Source organism: Talpa occidentalis, unplaced genomic scaffold (genome assembly GCF_014898055.3).
Source record: "Talpa occidentalis isolate TD23 unplaced genomic scaffold, MPIMG_talOcc4v2.1 talOcc4.2, whole genome shotgun sequence".
Classification (NCBI taxonomy): Eukaryota; Metazoa; Chordata; class Mammalia; order Eulipotyphla; family Talpidae; genus Talpa; species Talpa occidentalis.
In genome coordinates, this window is record NW_023602073.1 from 112739270 (window position 1) to 112761338 (window position 22069).

Here is a 22069-nt window from a genome sequence, read left to right on the forward strand (position 1 = left end):
CACTTAAATTTTGGCATTCTGAAAAAAATTTCCTTTTTAGTATCTTAGCTACATGTCATTTGTTCTCTTTTTTTCAGGCAACTCCGAAGATGCCCTGGAAGTCATTGCCTGACAATAACTGATGTTCCTATTACTATCTATGCAACAATGAGAAAGCCACCTGCACAAAGCAGCAAGGAAATGCATCCTAAATAGCATCATTAAGTCTTTTGTAGAGGTTTGACTAGGTGAAGGGTAATGGGCCAGGATCCTCTTACAATCTGGTAAACAAATAAAAGTGGTGGCACCTTTGGACAATGACAACAGTTGAAACAATTACTTTAGTAGGAAAAGAAATGTCGTCTGTAAAACACGTGTAGTGAAAAGTCATTAGTTACATTTGTTAAAGAAGACAGAATAATATTTCACAATTAGAAAGTACCTTAGAGATCATCATTTTCACAGTGGATTATTAATATCAAAAATTCAAGATGAAGCTTAATTCACCTTGATTAGCAATTAGGAAACACCCAATCTACACAATGTGTTTTAGACTGGTTTCCTTTGTTTATATGTGGGTTTGCTACTTAGTTTAATTCTTTCACTTTACTTCACTTTTCACTTCATTTAAAATGTGTATTCTTTCACTTCACGAAGTCAGTTCTTGGCTTGATTTTTTTAATAATAAAGATATTTTCTTCCCAAGAATAATTATATTGAATGAGAAATGGAGCCTATAGGATGTGAATTTTGGAATACCCAAGACCAAAGAATGTTTTTAGTATGAGGTTAATCTGCAAAGCATAGGAACTGCTTGCATAGACAGTTCAGGTTATAGGTTAAATTATAATAATGAGGTCAAAGCTCTGGTTCCAGCCTCTATTTTTTCCAGAAACATGATGTTCCATCATCATATTGTATCTTAAATCTCAATTAATCATCTTGAAATTTTCTAAAATTGGTATTGAAGCATCAGATCTTTTTATTAAATTAGACTTAAGGATCATTTTTGAGGTCTGGTCTAGTGCTCAGTGTTCTCTTTTTCTTTTTGCAATAGTCCCAGGAACCAGTCTGTTTTATTTTCCTCTTGATGGCTGCTATCATCAATCCCTGAAACTGTCTTTTCAAAAAGACTAATTTTAGGTTTAGCCATAGTTCCCCAAGTTTATTATATACCTTATTGCTCCTGAAGATATATACATAAGACTATAAAATGAAACGTTTGTTAGCTTAATATTACATGACTATAGGTGCGTGTATATGACATGAGGTAAAAAATAAAAACTGCCATGGATTTATAAATAGGAAAATTTGAGAGCCCACATAGTACAGGGAGATGTTTAAGTTCTAGCCAAAGTAGACATACCTCATTGAAAGTGTGAGGCATTGATTGGAGACTCAGAAAGGTCAGGCACTAGCAAGAAGTCTAAACTAGCACCAGACTAAAAGCTAATGTATACCAATTTTCAGAGAGCTAAAAAATAAGACTTGAGAGATTCAAAATAATCTTTAACTTAAGTATCTCTCAAGTAAAAATGAAATACTACTGAATGAAAGAAAACAAAGCCAGAAAAGAAATTACCCAAGACTGGGGAAAGAATACAGGAAAGGAGAAAAATTTCTTAGAGCACATATAGTTTGGTGATAATTTGTGTTTCAATAGTGGGGAGAGCTCCTAATACATAGAACATGAAGTAGAATCCTCAAAAGATAATGCCTTAGGTGAGGGCTGGCTTTGGGTTGAGGTATAGGAATGACTTTGGACTGAAGACTGCTCTGGACTTGCCCCAACAAAACTTAAGAGCAGTACTTGAAATGATCAAACATTCCCACTAATTAAACTGTATCCAACAGGGGAAAAATAAAAAACAACTCCAAATTTAAAGTACAACAGTACCAACAATATGAAATCCATAATGATAAGCATTCAATAAAAAATTGCCAGTCATGAAAAGAAAGGAAGGAGAATTAAGAGAATCAGTAGTAATAGAAGCAGACTCAGAATGACAGATTATAGCATTAGCAGGCAAGACACCATTAATGCTCAGATGAAAGCATAATCATCATAAGGAGAGAAATGGAAGGTATAAAGGACCCAAATTGAATATCGAAAATAAAAAATATCTACTAAATGAAATTAAGAACAGATTAGACACTGGAGAAGTAAAGAGTAATGAACTTGAAGACAGCTATACAAAATATCCAAAATGAAATACAAAGAAAAAAGACTTAAAAAAAGCATAAATTTCATGTTTCAATATCAAGCCATCTAACGTGCAAGTCATTTCCCATAAAGAAAAGGAGAGCGTATGGAAAAATATTTAAAGAAATAATTGCCAAACTTTTAACAAATTTAATGAAAACTACACAGATCCAAGTAGCTTAACTGACCCAATGGGAAGAAGTATGACAACAGAAATAAAATATTACATAATCAAATTGTCTGAGAAAATTAGGGATTAATCTTAAAACTTGACAGAAAAAAATGACATATTCATTCAGAGAAACACTAAGAATGAAAGCACATTTATCATCAGAAATCAGAAAATTATTTTAAAGACATTACAAAATATGAAGGAAATCAAGAGCTGACTCTTTGAAAAAATAAAAGATAAAACCACTAGCTACACTCACTAAGATAAAAAGAAAATTCTAATAAACAGAAATAAATGATAGAGAAGTTAGAACAGACATTTTAGAAATACAGGGGGCCATAAGTGACTACTATGAATATCTTTATGCTGATAGACTGGATAAACTAGAAGAAATGGACAAATATTTGGAAACCTAAATCAGGTTCTAAACCTAAATCAGGTAGAAATAGAAAGCCTGAACAAGCCAATAACAATCGAGTGGATCAGTAATCAAAAGTGCACCTCCCCCCCATAAAAGCCCACTACAAGATAATTTTACTAGTAAGTTTTACCAAGCCAATGATGACCAATACCTTCTCACTATTACTTTGATACCAAATGGAAACAAGGGCATCACAAAAAAAAAACAACAACAACAAAAAATCAAAACTGTGGATTAATATCCCTGATGCAAAAATGCTCAATAAAATCTTAGGGTTCTGCATTCAACAATACATTTAAAAGATCATTATGATTAAGGGGATCTATTAGTCAACAGATGCAAAGATTGTTCAATATACACAATCATTGTAATTCACCACATCAACAACAGGAAAGATCGAACCATTATCATGTCAATAGTTAAGAAAAGGCATTAGACAAGATTTAACATCCATTTTTGATAAAAACCTCAGAAATGAAAATAAAGGGAACATACCTCACCATAATAAAAGCCATTTTTAACAAAAACCTTAGCTATCACTCAACGGTAATAAACAAAGCTTTTCCTGTAAGGGAGGTAAAGATAAGGATGTCCATTCTCACACCATTACTATTCAACATAGTGTTGGAAATCCTAGCTAGGGAAATAGGGCAACAGAAAGATATAAAAGGAATCCAAATTGAGAAGAATAAAGCTATCACTATTTACAGAGGACATGATAACAGAAATTTCAAGACTCCACTAAAAAACTATTACAATCAGTATAGTGAACTGGCAGTTTGCAAAATCAATACACAAAAATCTGCTAGGTTACTATACACAAACTGAATTAGAGAGAAATAAATCAAGAAAAACAATTCTATTTATAATCCTATCAAGGGGAACGAAATACCTGGAAATAAATTTAACAAAGTAGGTGATCAGCCAGTTTTAGACATAATTTAAAAATATGTTCTGTTGAGACTGCTGATGTAGTTCATTGTAAACTCACTATGGTCTGACCGGGCTAGCCAAGTATTCAATGCTGACTTGTCACTGATACTACACTTCAGGAGCTTCTTGAGAGAGTCAACTGCTATTCTGACTGGCAGGTCATCTTTCATTCTTCTTGTGCCTCTCTATGTGTTTTGGCAGATCATATCAGGTTTTTATTACCTAATCTCATTCTCTACCTGTCCCATTCTCCTCCCTAGCAGTGTTTCTTAGAAATAGTTTCCTTTGGTGTTGTGAAGTTTACAAGCTGAGCAGCCTTATCTGTGGTAGCCAATCTTCTTTACTTTTCAGGACTAGAAAGGTTACTTAAGACTTGGGGGAATGCTTCTTGTTTCTATTTTTTTTTTAAACCCCTTCTGTCTTTCCCCCATGCCCTTAGGCAAATTAGAGATCTCAGAGGCTCAGTGGATAATGACAAGTGGACAAGTCATTATCAGTTTTTCCATTACTGAGACTCCTATGCAGCTTATAAATGATTCCCTTAAGAGATGAGGTGAAGAGATAACCTATGGAAACTCTGCCTTCCTGAAATTCACTCAACTATTTATTGTACATACACCTCCATGCCATGTAGTGTTTGGTTTTACATTGTTGGTTGTGCTGAAATGGCTTTTCTGGGTTGGTTCCACACATCAAAGTTCAGTGAACTTAAAATGTAATATTTTTACTATTTTATGGTCCCAGCTACAGGTTGTAGTTACCAATTTAGGGAAACTGGATACCCTATACTACCATGTTACATATTAGCAAATGGGAGCCTTCAGAACAGATAAATCCCAATGTCTTTGGAGATACCCCCTTTACAACTCTGGACTGAAAATTGAGGTGGTTCTTGGTAGACAAAGAGCAGGTTCATGTATTAGGTTTATGAGGTGGAAAACTCTTTTTTTCTTTTTAATTTTTTATAAATGTGTTTGGTAAACATGTAAAATCATACTTTTAGATAGAATTATTTTGGTTTCAGTTTCTATTGCTAAGGGTAAAATTCTTTCCAAATTCAAAATTTCAAGAGAAAGTATATAATTGTTTTAACTTACCTTTTTGTATTAGTTAATGAGATGTTTGCATCAGTGGGAAGTTATAGAATGGGACCCTTGTCAATTCAGCTGTGGCAATGAGAGCAGGTGGGACATGGTTCAAATATGGTTATTTTTTTAAGTTGGAGCTTTCAAAATCAGATAATAGACTGATTTGCCAGGGACTATGAAAAAATAGTCAAAATTACTGTGTGTAGCATTAAATCCACATTTCTCTCTATGAAGTCCTGATTACTATACCTTTAAAAGAGAAAAAAATATTACTTCTTTCTCCTCAGACAGAAGCTGGGAGAAAATGGGACCCCATCTAAGAAAACTGAATCAAGTTTTTAGAAATAGTAAATGCAAGGTTTCAGAATCGAAACCTTGTGGTTGTTAATAGGTATGTGTCAGGAAATTCTCTTTTGCTAAACTTTAGAATATGAAATCCTAACTCTGCAAAGAAGTGTCCTTGAAAATTATTGAGAAGGTAGAAGAATTTCCTTGGTTTCAATAAGCACATGCAAGTAAATGTATGTGCACTTCTCCTGAGGTCCAGGTAGGGTCTGCAGCTTGACTGGCGTAGTTTACTTTGTACCACTTCTGAGAAGGAGGGGGTAAAACAGCCTCCTTGAATGGTAGGATGTTGATATGTGGGCCTATTTTCTCTCATTCTATATTCAATGTTGACTATCTTTTTCATGTATAAGTCTCTCAGTTTCTGGATTTTAATATTCTATCAGATATTCAAACCCATTTTTCTTTTTCTAGACTTTATTGATATTGATACCTTAAGAAAGATTATAATTTTTTAGAAGTAAAACTACTTGTATTGAAGGTATGTGAGGAAACTTTTAAATAAAGGACTTATATACTTTGAAATCATTTTTTTTTTTAAATTTTGTACTATTGTCTGCTATAATGTCTTCCATGGTTCAGCACCCATAGTAATAATATCCTATAGGAGAATTTCCTCATGCATAATTTTTTTTCTTTTAAAGAAGTAAGGAAAAATAGTAGTTTAATTTTTTTCTCATTTAAAAAATTGTACTGCCATTTTCTAATAACTTGTTAGAAATTTAATAAAATATTGATAGCTGCTATAAACCTAAAATTTCTTGTTTTACTGGTACACCAAACAAAAGTGATACAGTAAATCTATTGTCTAATTTTATATTTTATGTAAATTTATAAATCTCTTCAGGATAAAGAAAGGTATGTCAAAGATATTTTGGTACAGATTGGAAGTTATCTTCTCTGAAAGAAAGATGAATCTGAGAATCTAGCCACACTTGAAAAATGTGGGCCAGTGTTTATTTAGAATCCCTTCCATTTTATTAGAAACAGGAACAGTAATTTCACCAGCAGGGATAAGTATACTCTCAATACAAGTAAGTTTAGCATTCCTTTGCTTGTTATCCACTGCAAACATGTTGGTTTCAAGGTAAGAATCCAAATGAAAAATAATAAACATCCAGTTCTGATGATTCATTTAAGTCCTGCTTAACTAGATGGAAACTTCCACAGAGTGAGAAGAGTTTCTGTTCTCCTGGCTGATTCTGTGTTTCTTTCAGTGCTCTAAAGAACTTTGTACTTGGGCAGCTTTGCTCTGCTGTGTCAGGCTGCAGGGCAGGAGTTGATGCTCACAGCGCCGCTAACAAGGGCTGCTTTATTGAAGCTCACTGGACGTCCATCAATCACAAAGTGACGGATGCAGCCTGTGAATGGTTTGCTGGGTGCCAAACGTGGTGTCAGCAGAGACTCTGAGAAGAGGAAGAAATACAAAGATTATAAGTGAGGCATCCTAAACCCAGATATCAGGGGAAAAAAAAAAGATTGCTTACATCATTAAGATTTACATGCCCAAATCCCACATTATTTAGAAAGAAAACCTGCCCTCCTATGTTTATTGCAGCACTATTTACAATAGCTAAGAATACCTGCAAACAATAAATGGATCAAGAAGACGTGGTATATATATATACACATAATGGAATACCACTCAGTGATCAAAAAGAAAACTCATGCCATTTGCAGCAACATGGATGGAACTGGAAGGGATTTGGCTAAGCAAAATAAGTCAGAAGGAAAAAGAGAAATATTAGATGGTTTCACCAATATATTTAATATAGAGAAACCACACAAAGGATGAGAAAAAAGACAAAACTTGCAAGCTGACCATAGAACTGTGGCACACAGCCTTGGGGAGGCATAGGGAGAGGGGTCAAAACAGGGAAGCGCACAAGGGACTATGATGATGGATCACGAGTGCTGTGGTAGTGGGAGAACCATGGAGAGTATACATGGAGAGTACACAAACACTGTACAAAATGAACGATGATGTAGGAAAAGAACATGGTAAAATTATTCTTCACGAGTACTATTTTTTGAAGAATCTACTTTTTTGAATATAAACATGAGGCAATTTTAAAATTTTGTCATGTTTTCCATGATGATATTTCTGAGTATACAGGCATACCTCATTTTGTTGTGACTTGCTTTATTGCACTTCACTGATACTCTATTTTTGCAAATTGAAGGTTTGTGACAACCACACGTCAAGCAAGTATAGTGGCACCAGGTTTCCAACCATGTAATTCTCATAATATCTTGGAAATTTTCATAACATTTCAAACTTTTTCACTCATATTCATTTTGGTGATTTGTGATCAGTGACCCTTGATGTTAGTATTGTAATTGTTTTGGGTGCTGCAAGCTGCCTATATAAGACTATGTAAACTTAATTGAACAAATGTTGTGTGTATTCTGATTGCTCCATCAACCATCAATTCCCTGGTCTGTCTCTTTTTCCACAGATGTCCCTTTTCCTTGAGTTACAACAATAATGAAATTAGGCAAATTAATTACCCTACAAGGCTTGTCTCTAAATTTCAAGTGAAAGGAGAAGTTGCATTCTCACACTAAAAGTTGAATTTAGTTTACTGAGGAAGGCAGGTTGAAAGTCAAGATAGGCCTTTTGCACTAAAATAGTAGATTGAGATGTAAATGCAAAGGGAACATTCGTGAAGGAAGTTAAGTGTGCTATTCCAGTGAACACATGAATGATAAGAGCAAAATAGCCCTATTGCTAATAAGGAGAAAGTCGTAGTGGTCTGCATAGAAGATTAAATCAACCACAGCATTTCTGCAAGTCAAGCCTAACACACAGCAAGGTCCTAACTCTCTTAAATTCTATGAAGGCTGAGAGAGATGAAGCTGTGGAAGAAATGTTTAATGCTAGCAGAGGTAGGTTCATGATATTTAAGGAAAAAAGCTATCATAACATCAAAGTGCAAGGTGAAGCAGCAAGGGCTGATGTAGAAGTTACAGAAAGTTATTCAGAAAACCTACATAAGAAAATTGATGGAGGTGGTTACACTAAACAACAGATTTTCAATGTAGACATAATCTATTGGAAGAAGATGACATCTACAACTTGAGAGAAGCTAATGTCTGGCTTCAAAGCTTTAAAGGACAGGCTAGCGCTCTTATCAGAAGTTAATGCAGTTGGTGACTTTAAGCTGAAACCAAAGATCATTAACCATCTGGGAAATCTAGGGTCCTTGTGAATTATGCTGAATCTACTCTTCCTTTGGTCTATAAATGGCACAACAAAGCCTGGATGACAACATATATTTACAATATTGCTTATATACTGTTGAGACTACTCATAAAAAAGATTCAAAATATTACTGCTCATTGGCACCTGATCACCAAAGAGCTCTGATAAAGATGTACAAGGGTATAAATATTATTTCCATGTCTGCTAAATACAACATCCATTCTGGAGACCATGGGTTAAGGGGTTGTTACAACCTTCAAGTCTTATTACTTTGGAAATAAATTAAGTAAGGCTATAGTTGCAATAAAAGTGATTTTTTGATGGCATATGCAAAATCAGTTGAAATCAGTGTGTAATTCTGGGATCAGACTATAAATGGTTCTGGAAAGGAGTCACAATTCTAGATGCCATTAAGAACATTTACGTTTCATGGGAGGAGGTCAAAATATCAATGTTAATAGGAGTTTGGAAAAGTTGACTCCAATCCTTACGGACGACTTTGAAGTGTTTAAAACTTCAGTGGAAGAGGTAACTGTAGATATGGTAGAAATAGCAAAAAGAGTAAAATTAGCCTGAAGATGTAACTGAATTGTTGCAATTTAATGATAAAACTTTAATGGATAATAAATGGCGGCTTTTGGAAGTTTCTTGAGATAGAATAAACTTCTGGTGAAGATGCAGTGGACACTGTTAAAATGACAACAAAGGAGTTAGAGTGTTACATAAACCTAGGTGATAAAGCAGTAGCAGAGTTGGAGAGGATTGACTAAGATTTGTTTTTAAGATTTTAAGATTTATTTATTTATGCATACAAGAGCTGGGGTACAGGCCAGAGGTGTGGGGGATCAGAGGATTCACCAGAGACAGAGCAGGCACATTGACTGAAGTACACTGCTAAGGGGAGCAGCAGGTAGTAAGGAGAGGTCTGCTGCGCCAGGGTTTCTCCCTGGCTGGGGATCGAACTCCTTCTGCAGTGGCTGCGGATAGCCTCATAGGTTGCATCTTTTTTTTTTTTTAAAGATTTATTTATTTATTCATACAAGCACTGGACACAGAAGCATGGGAGGGTGAGAGAATTCACCAGAGCCAGAACAGAGAGCAGAACAGGCAGACTGACTAAGTACACTGCTGAGGAAAGCAGCGGGCGGCAGGAGAGGTCTGTGCACCATGTGGGAAGCGCCAGCAGCCGGGAATTAAACCGGTGTTGCAGAGGCTGCAGGCAGCCTCGCAACCCAGTGCTCAACCGCTGTGCCACTGGGGAGGCCTCATAGGTTGCATCTTAACCCCTTCCATCTCTGGGGAGGCCGGACTAAAATTTTGAAGGAAGTTCTATTATGAGTAAAATGCATGGCATGCTATAGAGAATTCTTTCATGAAAGGAAGAATCAGTGTGGTGAACTACATGGTTGCCTTATTTTAAGAAATTGTCAGTCACCCCAAACTTTTGCAACCTCATCCTGACTGACTGAGCAGTTGTCAACATCAAAAAGATTATGATTTATTGAAGGCTCAAATGATGACTAGTATTTTTAGCAATAAACTTTTTAAATTAATGTATATACCTTGTTTTTTTCCCTAGAGACAATGCTATTGCACACTAAATAGATTATAGTATAATGTAAATATAACATATACTCTGAGAAACCAAAAAATTTCATGTCACTCACTTTATTATGATAGTTACTTTGTTGCTGGATAGTTACTTTATGATCTGGAACCCAACCCATGATATCTTAGAAGTATGTCTGCACTTTAGCTGCTTTCCAAGGCCAAAACTTACCATTTACAGGTAAAACCTCAGTGTGAATTTTCAGAATATACCTATGCTTTTTAGAATTTTACCTGAGATGGAGGAAAGAAATTTTAACTTTCATATTATTTTAGATGTGGTTAATGGTTACTGTTCCCATTTAATTCATATCATTATTTCTCACCCTTAAGCCTCTGCATTTTGCCAAGTTCTTAAAATATAATGAGAAAATAATGAATTCAAATAAGTCAAATTTTAATTTTTCTGAGCTCAGGGTTTAAGAACTATAAATAGGATAATGATAACTAGCTTAGTCCTTGTGTGGGCACAGGTGCCCTGAAGTATGCCAGGGGGACTTTCTCCCCTTATCTTAATGAGAGATCTAGGAGAAGCCTAATGCTTATTAATTGTACAGACAGAATTAAATGTGTTGGGATGATAGAAGCAATATAGTTTTAAGTAATTTGGAGAGCTCAGAGATATCATGAAATCAAAATCCATTTAGTCAAAGCTTATGATTATGTACAAATAGATGTGTGAGCAGAAGCAGATAAAAGATGAAAAACACTCAGAAATCAGTAACTCAGGAAGGAACATAAAACAGGACAGCAAATTAAACATCATCAAGCAGCTGTAATGTTTCCTAAGCAATGCAGATTAATACACAGAAGATTTGTACTGAAAATAAATCATGGAAATAGCATTTCATACTTAGAGTAATTACAAAGTTTTAGATTTGGAGGGAACTATATATATTCTTCAGCCCTGCTCAGTGTACTTCACCATAAGCATAAGAAATGAGTGAATAGGAAAGATTAGGGTAAGGAACATTTATTTTTCCTGTCCATCTTGGAGACTAATCTCACCCACCCAGTCAAGTTCACCTAGGATCTTATAACTCTTGTAGTATGGGGGGTGATGGCACTGTCTAATGCTGGGATCAGACTCTAAAAAACAAACATACCAATGAGGAAAATACTTATTTGATAACAAAGAACAAATACTATAACTTGATGAGGGAGGGTCATACTTCTTTGGTCTATCTCCTGGAGCCTAGCATAGTGCTTAATACGCATTCAATAAGTGCTGTGTGTTGAATGATGTCATGTTCCTGGCAGCAAGTAGTGTACTACTAAACTTCAACAATATTTAGTGGCATGCATAGCATATTCTAAGCAAAGAAGAGCATGTCTGTAAGTAGAAGACTTAAGGGTCAATGAAAAGTTAAGTTGAGGGAGAAGTGAGAGAAACTGTTCCCTAAAAGGTACTAGGAAAGGAAAGAAAGAATATTTTCTAGAAATTGATAGACTGTGCACCAATGCAAAAACAAAGAGAGATCACTGAACATTCAGAGATGCAAGTCCCAGAAGGAATGGGGAGACCACGAAGACACGGCAAGAAAGGGTCAGAAGGTCAGGACCCTGCATGCTATGCTCAATTTGATCCTTAGGCCGTTGGAAACCTGAGAATTATTTTAAACTATGCTGTGATTTCTAGGAAGAGAGCAATGTGCAGAAAATCAAGAACTGAAATAACACTTCTTCCACATTGTACTTGCATGAAGTGCAGCAATGGCCTTTACCAGAATTTTTTCAGAACAGAAACCAGAGGCAGGAGTAGTCTTGGGGGGATGGTTTTGGATAAGGAAATCAAAGGAGAGGGATGGTTTCTTTTTGAAGGTCTTAAATATTTCAACAGCAAGTGTAGGGTAAATGAGTTAATTAGTATTTTTATGTCACTAGCTTCTATGGCTAGCACCTTCGGCCTTGATAGCATTAATACAGAAGGCGATTGGGAGCGTGGGTGCGGGGCATGCATGCCTGATTGTGGACACAAGATATGCATACCTGAGCCTAAAGGTGGGGATAAAGGGTGTTGCTGTGGCAGCAGGGAGAGGACAAGTAGCGTGGCTACAGAAGAGACCACTAGACGAGACCACAAGGCGAGAGAGAGAGAGAGAGAGAGAGAGAGAGAGAGAGAGAGAGAGAGACTGAGAGAGAGACAGTCCAGAGAAAGAGTACAAAGATTTGTGGGGGTTTGGGGGGAATTTAATTGCCTTCCAAGGCTCCTGGCCCACCCCCACCCCCAGCCTGGCCAGCCACCTGCTTCCCCACCTTACCTCTCTGCAACTGTTTGCACCAGAGCTAGTTACTCTCATTGTCAATACTGGTGTTTGATAAATTCACATTACAAAGCAGTGGAATCTTTAGTAATATTTTGGGAAAATCCAAGCTTATTTTATTTCTTTACATTTGAAAAGGACAGGTTTATTAGGAAAAGGAGAAAGTAAAAGACAGGCACCTGCATAGTCACAGGTGGGCAGAAGAACTGCTGCTGCAGCTTTGCAAAGGGAAAAGGTTTGTGAAAAGAAACACCTGCATAAACACAGGCAGGCAGGAGAGCTGCTGGGAATACCCAAGTCTAGATGCCTCAGAGATAATAATTAAAGCACTTTTTTTGCTTTTACATGGGCCACTTTAAAATAATCTTGTTAGAAGGCAAGCATAAACCATGTTAAATTTTTTCATCAAATCCACACCAAATTCCAGATGTAAAATCTTGGTTATCTCTTTCTTACACCCCTCTCTTTATTATAGTATTCAATTTTTTCCAGGTAATGAAATGTGTGAGAACACATTCAACATAACGTCATGGTTCCTGTTTCAATTCTAGGTGCCTCCTGTCACCATCCTGATTAATACACCATTCTTGGCAGCACCAATGTTCCTGATGATGTTTACAGAACTGCAACTCGAACTTCTCTTAGGGGATTTCACTACATAGAAACAATTTGGTCTGCAGCTGTTTTCACAGTTCAGACTATTCCTGGACAGGGAGAACTGTGTATTCTTACCTACAAAGAGGAGGACCAATTGTCACCAAACCTCTAGTCCTCCAAGATACTATTAAGATCCAAGAATAGAATCAATAAATGAATTCTCTTTGTATTGGAGATAAAAGAGAATGTTTCACTTTGTGAATGTGAGGAATACATGTAAAGGAAAGAGAAATAAGCAAATATAGCAAGGAAAAACTAATATCTATGGTCATAATGCTGGCATCTAGTTCTTATGTGTTATTTGTTGTGATCCTTGGATAAGAAGCCACAGTTATTAGTATGCTTTTTCCTATGAAAGGCCATAATACATTAAATCCTTTGAGTTATTAGGTAAACTGTGAACACACATGGCTCAGTTCAACGATAAGAATGTGTTTTTTTGGGGCCTCCCCGGTGGCGCAGCGGTGGAGCGCTGGGTTGCGAAGCTGCCCGCGGCCTCTGCGGTGCCGGTTCGATCCCCGGCTGCTCCCCGGCCACCGGAGGAGGGTCCCACATGGCGCGCAGACCTCTCCTGCCGCCCGCTGCTCCCCTCAGCAGTGTACTTCGGTCCTTCTGCCTGCTCTGCCCCTCGCTCTGGCTCTCGTGAATTCTCTCACCCTCCCGCGCTTCTGACTGTACCCAGTGCATGTATGAACAAAACAAACAGGCAAACAAATAAATAAAGAAAAACATGCCTCTATTAAAAAAAAAAAAAAAAAAAAAAAAGAATGTGTTTTTTTGGATTTACAAACTTGTCCCTCATAGCAACTCTTACCTGGAACACCGCCAACAAACACAGGCTCCCTGTGATCAACTGGTTTGGGATTCAGAGGTCCAACCACATGGTTCACTTCAGAGTCTACATCCAACTGAACCACGTTTGCATCTCTAATAACTGAAACATAGGAAAAAAACTGGTCATCAATCACTGGAGTGATTAATTTTTACATGAAAGGGACTAATTTGTCATGATAAAGGCCTTTATTCCAGAATAAAATCTATTTCTAGATCATCAAAATATTGTCTAAGCAAGCAAGCAATCTCCCTAACATCTTCCTTTAAAAGGGAGACTATTTAGGAAACTCTATTCCTTTCTTGCTCCTTAAGTTATACATTATTTAAGCAACTACCCAAGATTACTTTGATTGTATCCATGTTTTCAAATCACGTGTGGATTCAATATACACATTTTAATACAATAATATTATTACTATTATTAATATATAATATATTTGATATAATTTCTTGGCTACTTGTAGAGTGCTATCCATCACCTATTCCTTCACACAGGTTGTAATTATAGCCTGAAGTTCTGCCAAGCCATCAGTTCAAAGGAAAACCTTTTTTATAAGGGAAACCCCTTTTTCACCTGTAACTCTGTGCCATCTGCCGTCACAAAGACTTTGCTTGGGTGTCACTGAAGTGGAAAAGTCTCTGATGCCATTGTTGACTTTCACAATGACCTGCAAAAGACAGGGTGCATTATATAACTTCATCTCAACTCTCTTCATTGTGATGAAACTAAATTTCTTAAGGAATTCACTGCAGGGAATCAATACTGGAGCAAACATCCACACATGCTTAGCTTTGCAATCTGAACACAAGGTGTCACTCTTTGGTAGGTTATTGAAATAGTTTAAACTGACAGGAGAGAGGACAAAATAATGACACAGCAGAGAAGACGGCTTAAAGGAACAGTAAGATAACTGAATTCCTTAGATTTTTTTTTAAATTTAATTTGTGTTATACGAGCAGGTTAAGTTATTGATGAATACACAGACCTTGCAGTCAGATTGTCTTTTTTTTTTTTAAAGATTTATTTATTTATGCATACAAGAGCTGGGGTGCAGACCAGAGATGGGGGGTGAGAGGATTCACCAGAGACAGAGTGGGGAACAGAACAGGAAGATCGACTGAAATACACTGCTGAGGGGAGCAGCAGGCAAGACAGGAGAGGTCTGCTGCACCCTGTGGGTAGCTCCTTGGCTGGCTGGGGATCAAACTCATACTGCAGAAACTGCGGATAGCTTCATGATGCTGTGCTTAACCCTTGGTGCCACCAGGGAGGCCCCAGAATCGTACTGTCCTAATTCACACTATAGTGCTTCTACTTCTTACTCTGTACCTCATTTATTCATCTGTACAAGAATGATAATACTACTGACCTCACAGGAATCTGGGGTATTTAAATGAATGATACCATGGAAAGCATTTTGAATCATACCTGACACACAGTAGGCACCATATAAGGATTTGTTTTATTATTATAAGCTTAATAGAATATAGTGGAACTTAAAAATCAGTTATATTAATGTAGGACAATAATGAAAATATGCAGCTTTTTATACTTTTATGAACGTTAGCAATATTATTTTAGGATGAAAGTAGTATTATAACAATTTATATTTCTGTTATGAAAAATATAAGTGTATATATACATATATACATCTGGTTTACGTATATGTTATGTTTTAGCATTTGTTGATTTTGATAGTTGGATACATTTGCTGATTTCATTGTTGTGAAAGAGCTTTTCAATTTTTTTGTGGAAACAAAAGAATTATGTTGTTGCTTTAATTATGTTGTTGCTGATTTTATTTTCAGTTTTGCCACATTTTCACAGCTCTTACATTTCATGTTATAGCTTCCCCACATTTTTTCTCCAGTTAGAAAAGATTGATGAAATCATTCTGTGAAGTAAATTGGCTATAGATCTAGAATCCAAGGTCAGAGAAGAGAGACTGTTAAAATAATTTTCAACACACTACCTGCCCATTTTTTATGTGAACATTAAGGTATTCTCCGTTGACGCTGTGGCCATGAACAAGGGTTCCGGAACTGCTTCTGGGACGGACTTCAAATGCAATCTCAAATTTCAATCCGATATTGAAAGACTCATCTGTGGAGAAAAGATACTATTAACTCTCAAGAATGGAAACCTAAATTTGTAAATACGGTGTAATTTTGTAGCCATATATTTTCATATCTTTTTGAAAGTGTGGCACATGATAAGTAGAAAGTGACATTTTTCATTTCAACACACCTTGGCTAGCTCTGTGGGGGGCTGAGAAAAAACTAGTACACTGCTGTTTTTGGTGGGTGTGGGCAGGGACAGCATGCTATACAAGCTCAGGGAGGAAAAACTAGTTCCAACTAACCCCACCATTTAATACTTCAAATGTGGGAAGGAGGAAAGGACAATCTGGGCAAATGAAGTAGTTCAAACACAAGTGCAGTAGTTGGAGTGTTTGGAGAGCACTGTGGAGGTCATGTGACTGGTCTGTCCTGCACAAAGGGTGGAGGAGGCATGGTGAATGGGGCAGGCTGTGGAGCAACCAGGCAGAGTTCCAATGCATAAGTATGGAATTTAGACTTTATTTTACAGTCATTAAGTAAGAGAGCTCACTTTATCATATCTGCATTTTAAAATAGCTCTTTAAAAAAAGATCACCGGTGCCAGGGCTGCAAAGCATTTCAGAGGAAAGAGAAAGAAGAACAAAAGCAGTTAGGAGCCGCTATTGCAATGATGCAAGAAAACAAATTCTTACTAAGAATAGTTGTGTTCAAGAGATCTTGGCATTTTAGCAATGTTCACATTATGTGTTTCCTTATAAATCACTTTTTAATTTTTCCTATTACTGTTCATGGAGAACATCAGTTGTAGACTACCACACATTTCAAGCTATCCATTTTGAGTTCTCATCACTGAAATTCAGTGAAGGGCTGAGAAATGTGAGTACAGGTGTTTTAATAGGGTTAAAGGAAAGTAGGAGAAAGGAAAGTATAATCATGAGCTAGACAATGAGAGGAAACATTACCTTTGTTTATTCTATTGGGCTTGCTATTGATTTTAGAAATTAGACTTGGGTGCATTGGGATTTAGTTTTTCGGGGGATGTTTTAGCAAGGGAACACATGGATTATGTCATTCTGTTCTCTTTCCCAGCACCTAATCTGGGCCTTCCTCACACTTAGTGAGTGTGATATAGAATGTATGTTGGAATAGATCAGGTGGTGATTTGGGTGGTCTGCTGGATTCTATTTATATTTAGAACTATTTTGGTCTATCACCTAATACGGGGATTGCCATACAAAAACATTCAAAAAAACATTTTGTTGAAAGAGTAAGAGAGTATTGCTCAAGGGGAATAAAGATCCAGAAACAAAATTTCTGAGGGAACTTAGGTTGTCTGCTAGTGTTGCAAGACAAGGTGATGGAGTGGACCTTTCTTTAGCAGGGAAAATGGGTAATGCTAAGAAGATCACAGAAAGACCTCGAGTGCAAGGAGATCAAGAACCAACAAGGATGAGATCACAGAACTGCATGAGGCATTTTAGAGAAGCCTGAAGTTAGTAGCAAGGGAGAAGCTCTGGTTGGGGAAAGCAGAACAGAAGGGCGCTGTGTGTCTGGTCTGCAGTGGCAGGAGATAAGAAAGGTGGTCCTGTGGAAAAAGATCATTTTCTAGGACTGAGTGAGTCTGGCATTCTTAAGTTTCCATTCTGGACTCATATCCCTATGAACCACCTCCAGGAAGGAAGGATTTCATGATTCATATTTTCAGTATAAACCACTGTTACCTAGAACCACGTATCCTCCTTCTGTTGAAAAGTATGTTCCTGTTTCCATCGGACCTTCAAAACAAGGAGTCACGCTAAATGTCTGAGCTGCGGAAGTGATGGAGGCACCGTTGAGCTGGAGATTGCTGAGACAGCCACTGAAGCTGTAGACTGAATTTATCTGAGAGAAGAAGACATTTCTTAATGATTTCAACACTCACAGAAATAGCAAAAGGAACCAAACCGAAAGGGTTTTATTGGAGAGTAACCAAGTAATTCCTTGCCTTATTTATCTTAGCTCTCTCAATGATCAATAATTTTCCAGGTAGTTTGCTTTCTTTGAAGTTCTTTGAAGCTGAAACTTTATATTTGGTAGGGTCAGCCTGAAATAATTATGCTATGAAAATACTATATGTAACATGAAAAAATAAATTGCAGTTGTGGTTTCTTAAATTAATATTAGAAGTATCTTAGTTTGTTTTCTTTTAAGAATGACAGCTATGCTAAGGTTAACTAATGCTAATAAGGGTTAGCAAAATTCCTAACTGTTAAATCTACCATGGCTAAGTAAATAGCAGAAAACTTGCATTTCTGGCTTCATTGGCTGTTTTTTGTCATTGAGCATTTATCATACAAAAGGAAATGAAACTTGGGTCACTTTAGACAACAGATTTCATACTGCTTTGGAAATCTTTCTTTTTAAAAAGGGTGTCATAGAATGGGACTATTTACCTAAAATCCAATTAAAATGTAAACCTCTCTTTAGTTTGCTTTATCCACCCATATTAATGAATCTTAGAAATGTATTAACTCTTTGTGCTAATGCTAAATCTATATAGTAAGAAAAATTTTGTCTTTGTAATCATTTCCTTTGTTGCTCAGCATTTCTTTTAAAGAGCTAATATTTTTAAGTTTTAAATTACAAAAGTAACATCATGCCTTTACTACTCCTCAGGGGGAGCCACAATTCCTTGCATATTTATAAATCATGTGTGTGTAAGACACAAAAATGAGATTTAGTGTATGTAATGGCCTAAAAAGCCTTTTTCCACTCAGTAATATATAACGGAATGACTTCCTTTGTTTCTTGGTATGTTTTATATTAAAAGTGTGGTACTTGAACAAATATAACGACCTCCTTGAGACACTTTATACTTTGAAAATTTTCACCTCATCTTTACCTTGGGATCAAAAGATCACTCCAGACTTGTGATGCTACAGGAGAGACATCTGCAGTACACATTCACTTTGCTGCCCTAGAAAACTACCAGTTTCTTAATAGTAAATGGCTTTCCAGTTCTAAAGATCAGTGGATCCACCTGGTCATGCCTGGCTTACCTGGACATTTTTCACAGCCCTTCCAGGAGCCACACCTCCCAAATAAATAGGACCCTTGATCTTCCAGGCAGCTTCAGTAGGAGGAAGACTTTCTTCTAGAACGCGAAGACCATCAATTATGAGTCGGCCACTGCTCTTTTCCCGAATAAATATCACCTGGATGGAGAGAAGGAAGACAGCACATCTTCAGTATACCCCAAGTTCAGGGAAAGGCTGAGGTGCTTCTGTCCCCAACTTTGCTGCTGTAATACTGTGGGGAATCGGCTGAAGTTCTTTGAAAGGCGTGGCCCTTTCAATGAAGGTCACAAATTTGTTACAGACTTAATTTCTGAATATAACTTATAGTTAGGGGAGTTCTCCATGAACCTCTTCCCAGATGGCCAGACCACAAGCTCTAGTCCTTTTCTGAATTTATTCTAATTATTTATAATGCAGCTCATGTTTCTTACTTTTTCCATTATATACACACCAATTTACTTTAATATTTAGGTAATTTTTCCTGTGGTATCCTCTTTTCCTGACAGATTTATACTTCACAGCTTAGCTTATAAAGGACAGTCATAATAACTATTGAAATTTAGAAAGTTATAGGCAGTAGGGGGGTGAAAAGTCAAGGAACGGCTCATTAGAAATCTAACTTCAGTTTAGATTTGTTGGCCATTGATCCTTCCGTTAAAATAATTGCACTAAATAATAAAATAAAGTGAAAGTTGATCTGTGAAAAAATTATACTCAGCCTGTATCTTTTTTACAACAGCATGCTTCAAGATTCTTCTGAGGAATTACTCAAAGTATTTGAAATTGAACTCTGAACGTATATGTCCCTCTGTAGTGGTAGGCATATAGTAACAGAATTTAATGGGTATTTCAAGAGACACCGAGTGGGGCATTAGTGTAGCCAAATAGCAGTAATGGATATTTGTTGGTAATATGCTCTGTCTTCAACTTACATCATGCCATAATCCATCATTGTATTTCTCTTGGCTTCTAATCTTCAATTTCTTGTGACCAACATTAAACATGAAAACCAAGCGACCGTGGGCTAAGAATAGAGTCATGAAGTCATTCTCTTCTTGATCTGAGACATAGAAAATCATCCCATGGGAGGACCGAGTTTTGAGACCAATGGAAAACTGAGATCTGGTAAATGAAAAAGAAAAGTTTATCCTGTGTAAATGAGATGAAGGGAGACCTCCAACTTCCCAAAGCCATACAGCATAAGGAAGGATAAGTAGCCATTCTATCCAATCCCAAGCAGCATTACTTCTAATTATCACGTAGTAATACAAATGAATATTAAGTAAGCATGGCTGCTTCAAAAATGTGGGCCCTTCTCTACTTCCTCATTTAACAGGGAGACAGTCCACATTTAAGGAAGTGTTTCAGTTAAGGATCACATCATATTTCACATTGAAAATATGGTTGCAATTAGCTTAGTAACAATTTATATATTAAGGAAGCATGTTAGTGTGAACAGATTACAAGTGAGTAATTAAAAGTCATATAAAAGTTTGCACAGAAATGGTATGATTTATGACTATTGAAAATACAGATTCAGTTCTTACCCAGTAAAAGTTAATCAATAGATAGCATGTGTTAAAAAACAGCCACCAGAGTGTGTAGAAATCAAACAAAACTCTCCAGAAATTTAGCTCCAAGACATAGATAAGATTCATTTATTAAACTAATTTCTAGTTTGATTGAGTCTAAATTTTGCTGAAGAATATAAAAACACTGTTTCTGCCTATGAAGCAAGTAGCAAATTAGAAGGCATTTGATGTTTCTTATTGAATGTATTGCCTATACTAATGTCTGAAAGAACTATGTAAGGCCTATATGAGAATATTTAGGTGCTAACACTATAAAAAGAAGTCTTTAATCATGCTAAATCACCTGGAGATTTGCAAAATACTGGGAAGAGGTGCTGAGCTTTAGAGATAGCTTGAGGACAAGTAGAGATATGTGTACTTGTATATTCAGTGTCTTTCCTTATTAACCTAGCATTTCAGATGTGTTCCCATTTATAATCTGAAGGCAATTTGGATGTGAGAGGGAAGGTGATAGCAAGGTTAGATGATGCGTCATTTGGCATTTGCCCCATTTGATGCCCCATCTTCTTTTCTTTGATTGTCTTTTCCTTTCGTAAAATATAGGAAACTCCTAGGAGAATGTTGTTTCATGTACCTTACTTTTAGGAAGAAAGTCAGAGAATATAGTTTACTGGCAAGTATGAGTTATGTACTATTTATTTTGTTGATAAAAGAATAGAATGTAAGTGGGATGGCAAACTCAGGAAAAAGGTAGCACATGGCAAATAAGGATGAAGCCAGTCCAGGGTTTATGTTTTTGGAAAGATAGTGTGTTACTTTACTTTTCACCAAAATCTCCTCTTAAGTGTTCAAACTCCTGGCGGCTGTTTGCTGTCCCTCCATACTGGTAGGCATGCTCTATTGCTCTTGGCCTGCTGGAAAGGTGGCAATGAGAGTCTCTGGGGGCATTCTGTTCTGGAAACTTCAGGCCAATAGGATCCGAGGAAGGTGCATCTTTACTTTTCACTCCCTTTAAAAATAAGAAAGGGACCATTTTAAGGGATAAAAGTGATCTACTAATAGCAAAAATTCATTTATGAATGCCTTATCATTAATAATAATACTTGAAGTATACATCTGGGTATTTTACATTTATGAAATGTTAGACCCCTGTCTTTCTTTCTTCTACTTCCACAAGCAAATGATAGCAGTAGCAACAACAAAAAAGAGTAATAATTTTACAAGCCCACAATTGCAGTCTGTCATAGAAAAGCAGAGTTAAATGGAAGCTACAGAGGTTGCTGCTCTATCATTTAAATTGCACATCTTAAACAATTTGAAAAATGAAAAGTTGGTAATAATAAAACCCTGACAGAACCAATCAATGAAACATATATCATAGGAAAAATATTACTTTAAGACATAGGGAAAATATCACTTTAACGTGTCTATTTAACACAGAGATATTTATTTACAATGCTGTGTAAAAAGTTAACATATTTAGTGATAGCTTCAAAATGATTTAACAATATTTTTGGCAATAGGATATAAGATATACAGCAAATTGCTTTGCTGATTTTAAAATTTAGAGTTGTGAAACTATAAGCTAACATTTGATGGTTATTTAGCCTTAATTTTTGAAACAAGTTAAAAGTAAATGCAAATAAATTGGGTCATTCAGTCATTTATTTATTTGGTCAAGCAAATTTTTATGGAGTATCTAATAGGCATA

At 36.4% G+C, this 22069-nt stretch overlaps 1 protein-coding gene across 2 annotated transcripts in view; it reads right to left on the reverse strand.

The window, feature by feature from the left end:
• Positions 1 to 2584: 2584 nt before the first annotated feature.
• Positions 2585 to 22069, reverse strand: part of LAMA4 (laminin subunit alpha 4) — a 138006-nt gene continuing 118521 nt past the window's right edge. For both annotated transcript variants that reach the window (XM_037520257.2, XM_037520256.2), the window contains exons 31-38: positions 21180 to 21367; positions 19759 to 19948; positions 18809 to 18964; positions 17492 to 17651; positions 15683 to 15813; positions 14284 to 14377; positions 13690 to 13809; positions 2585 to 6547 (exon numbers count right to left, since the gene is read on the reverse strand). In XM_037520257.2, the coding sequence (XP_037376154.1) occupies positions 6402 to 6547; positions 13690 to 13809; positions 14284 to 14377; positions 15683 to 15813; positions 17492 to 17651; positions 18809 to 18964; positions 19759 to 19948; positions 21180 to 21367 (1185 nt within the window). In that variant the 3' untranslated portion in view covers positions 2585 to 6401. The remainder of the gene's footprint in view (positions 6548 to 13689; positions 13810 to 14283; positions 14378 to 15682; positions 15814 to 17491; positions 17652 to 18808; positions 18965 to 19758; positions 19949 to 21179; positions 21368 to 22069) is intronic.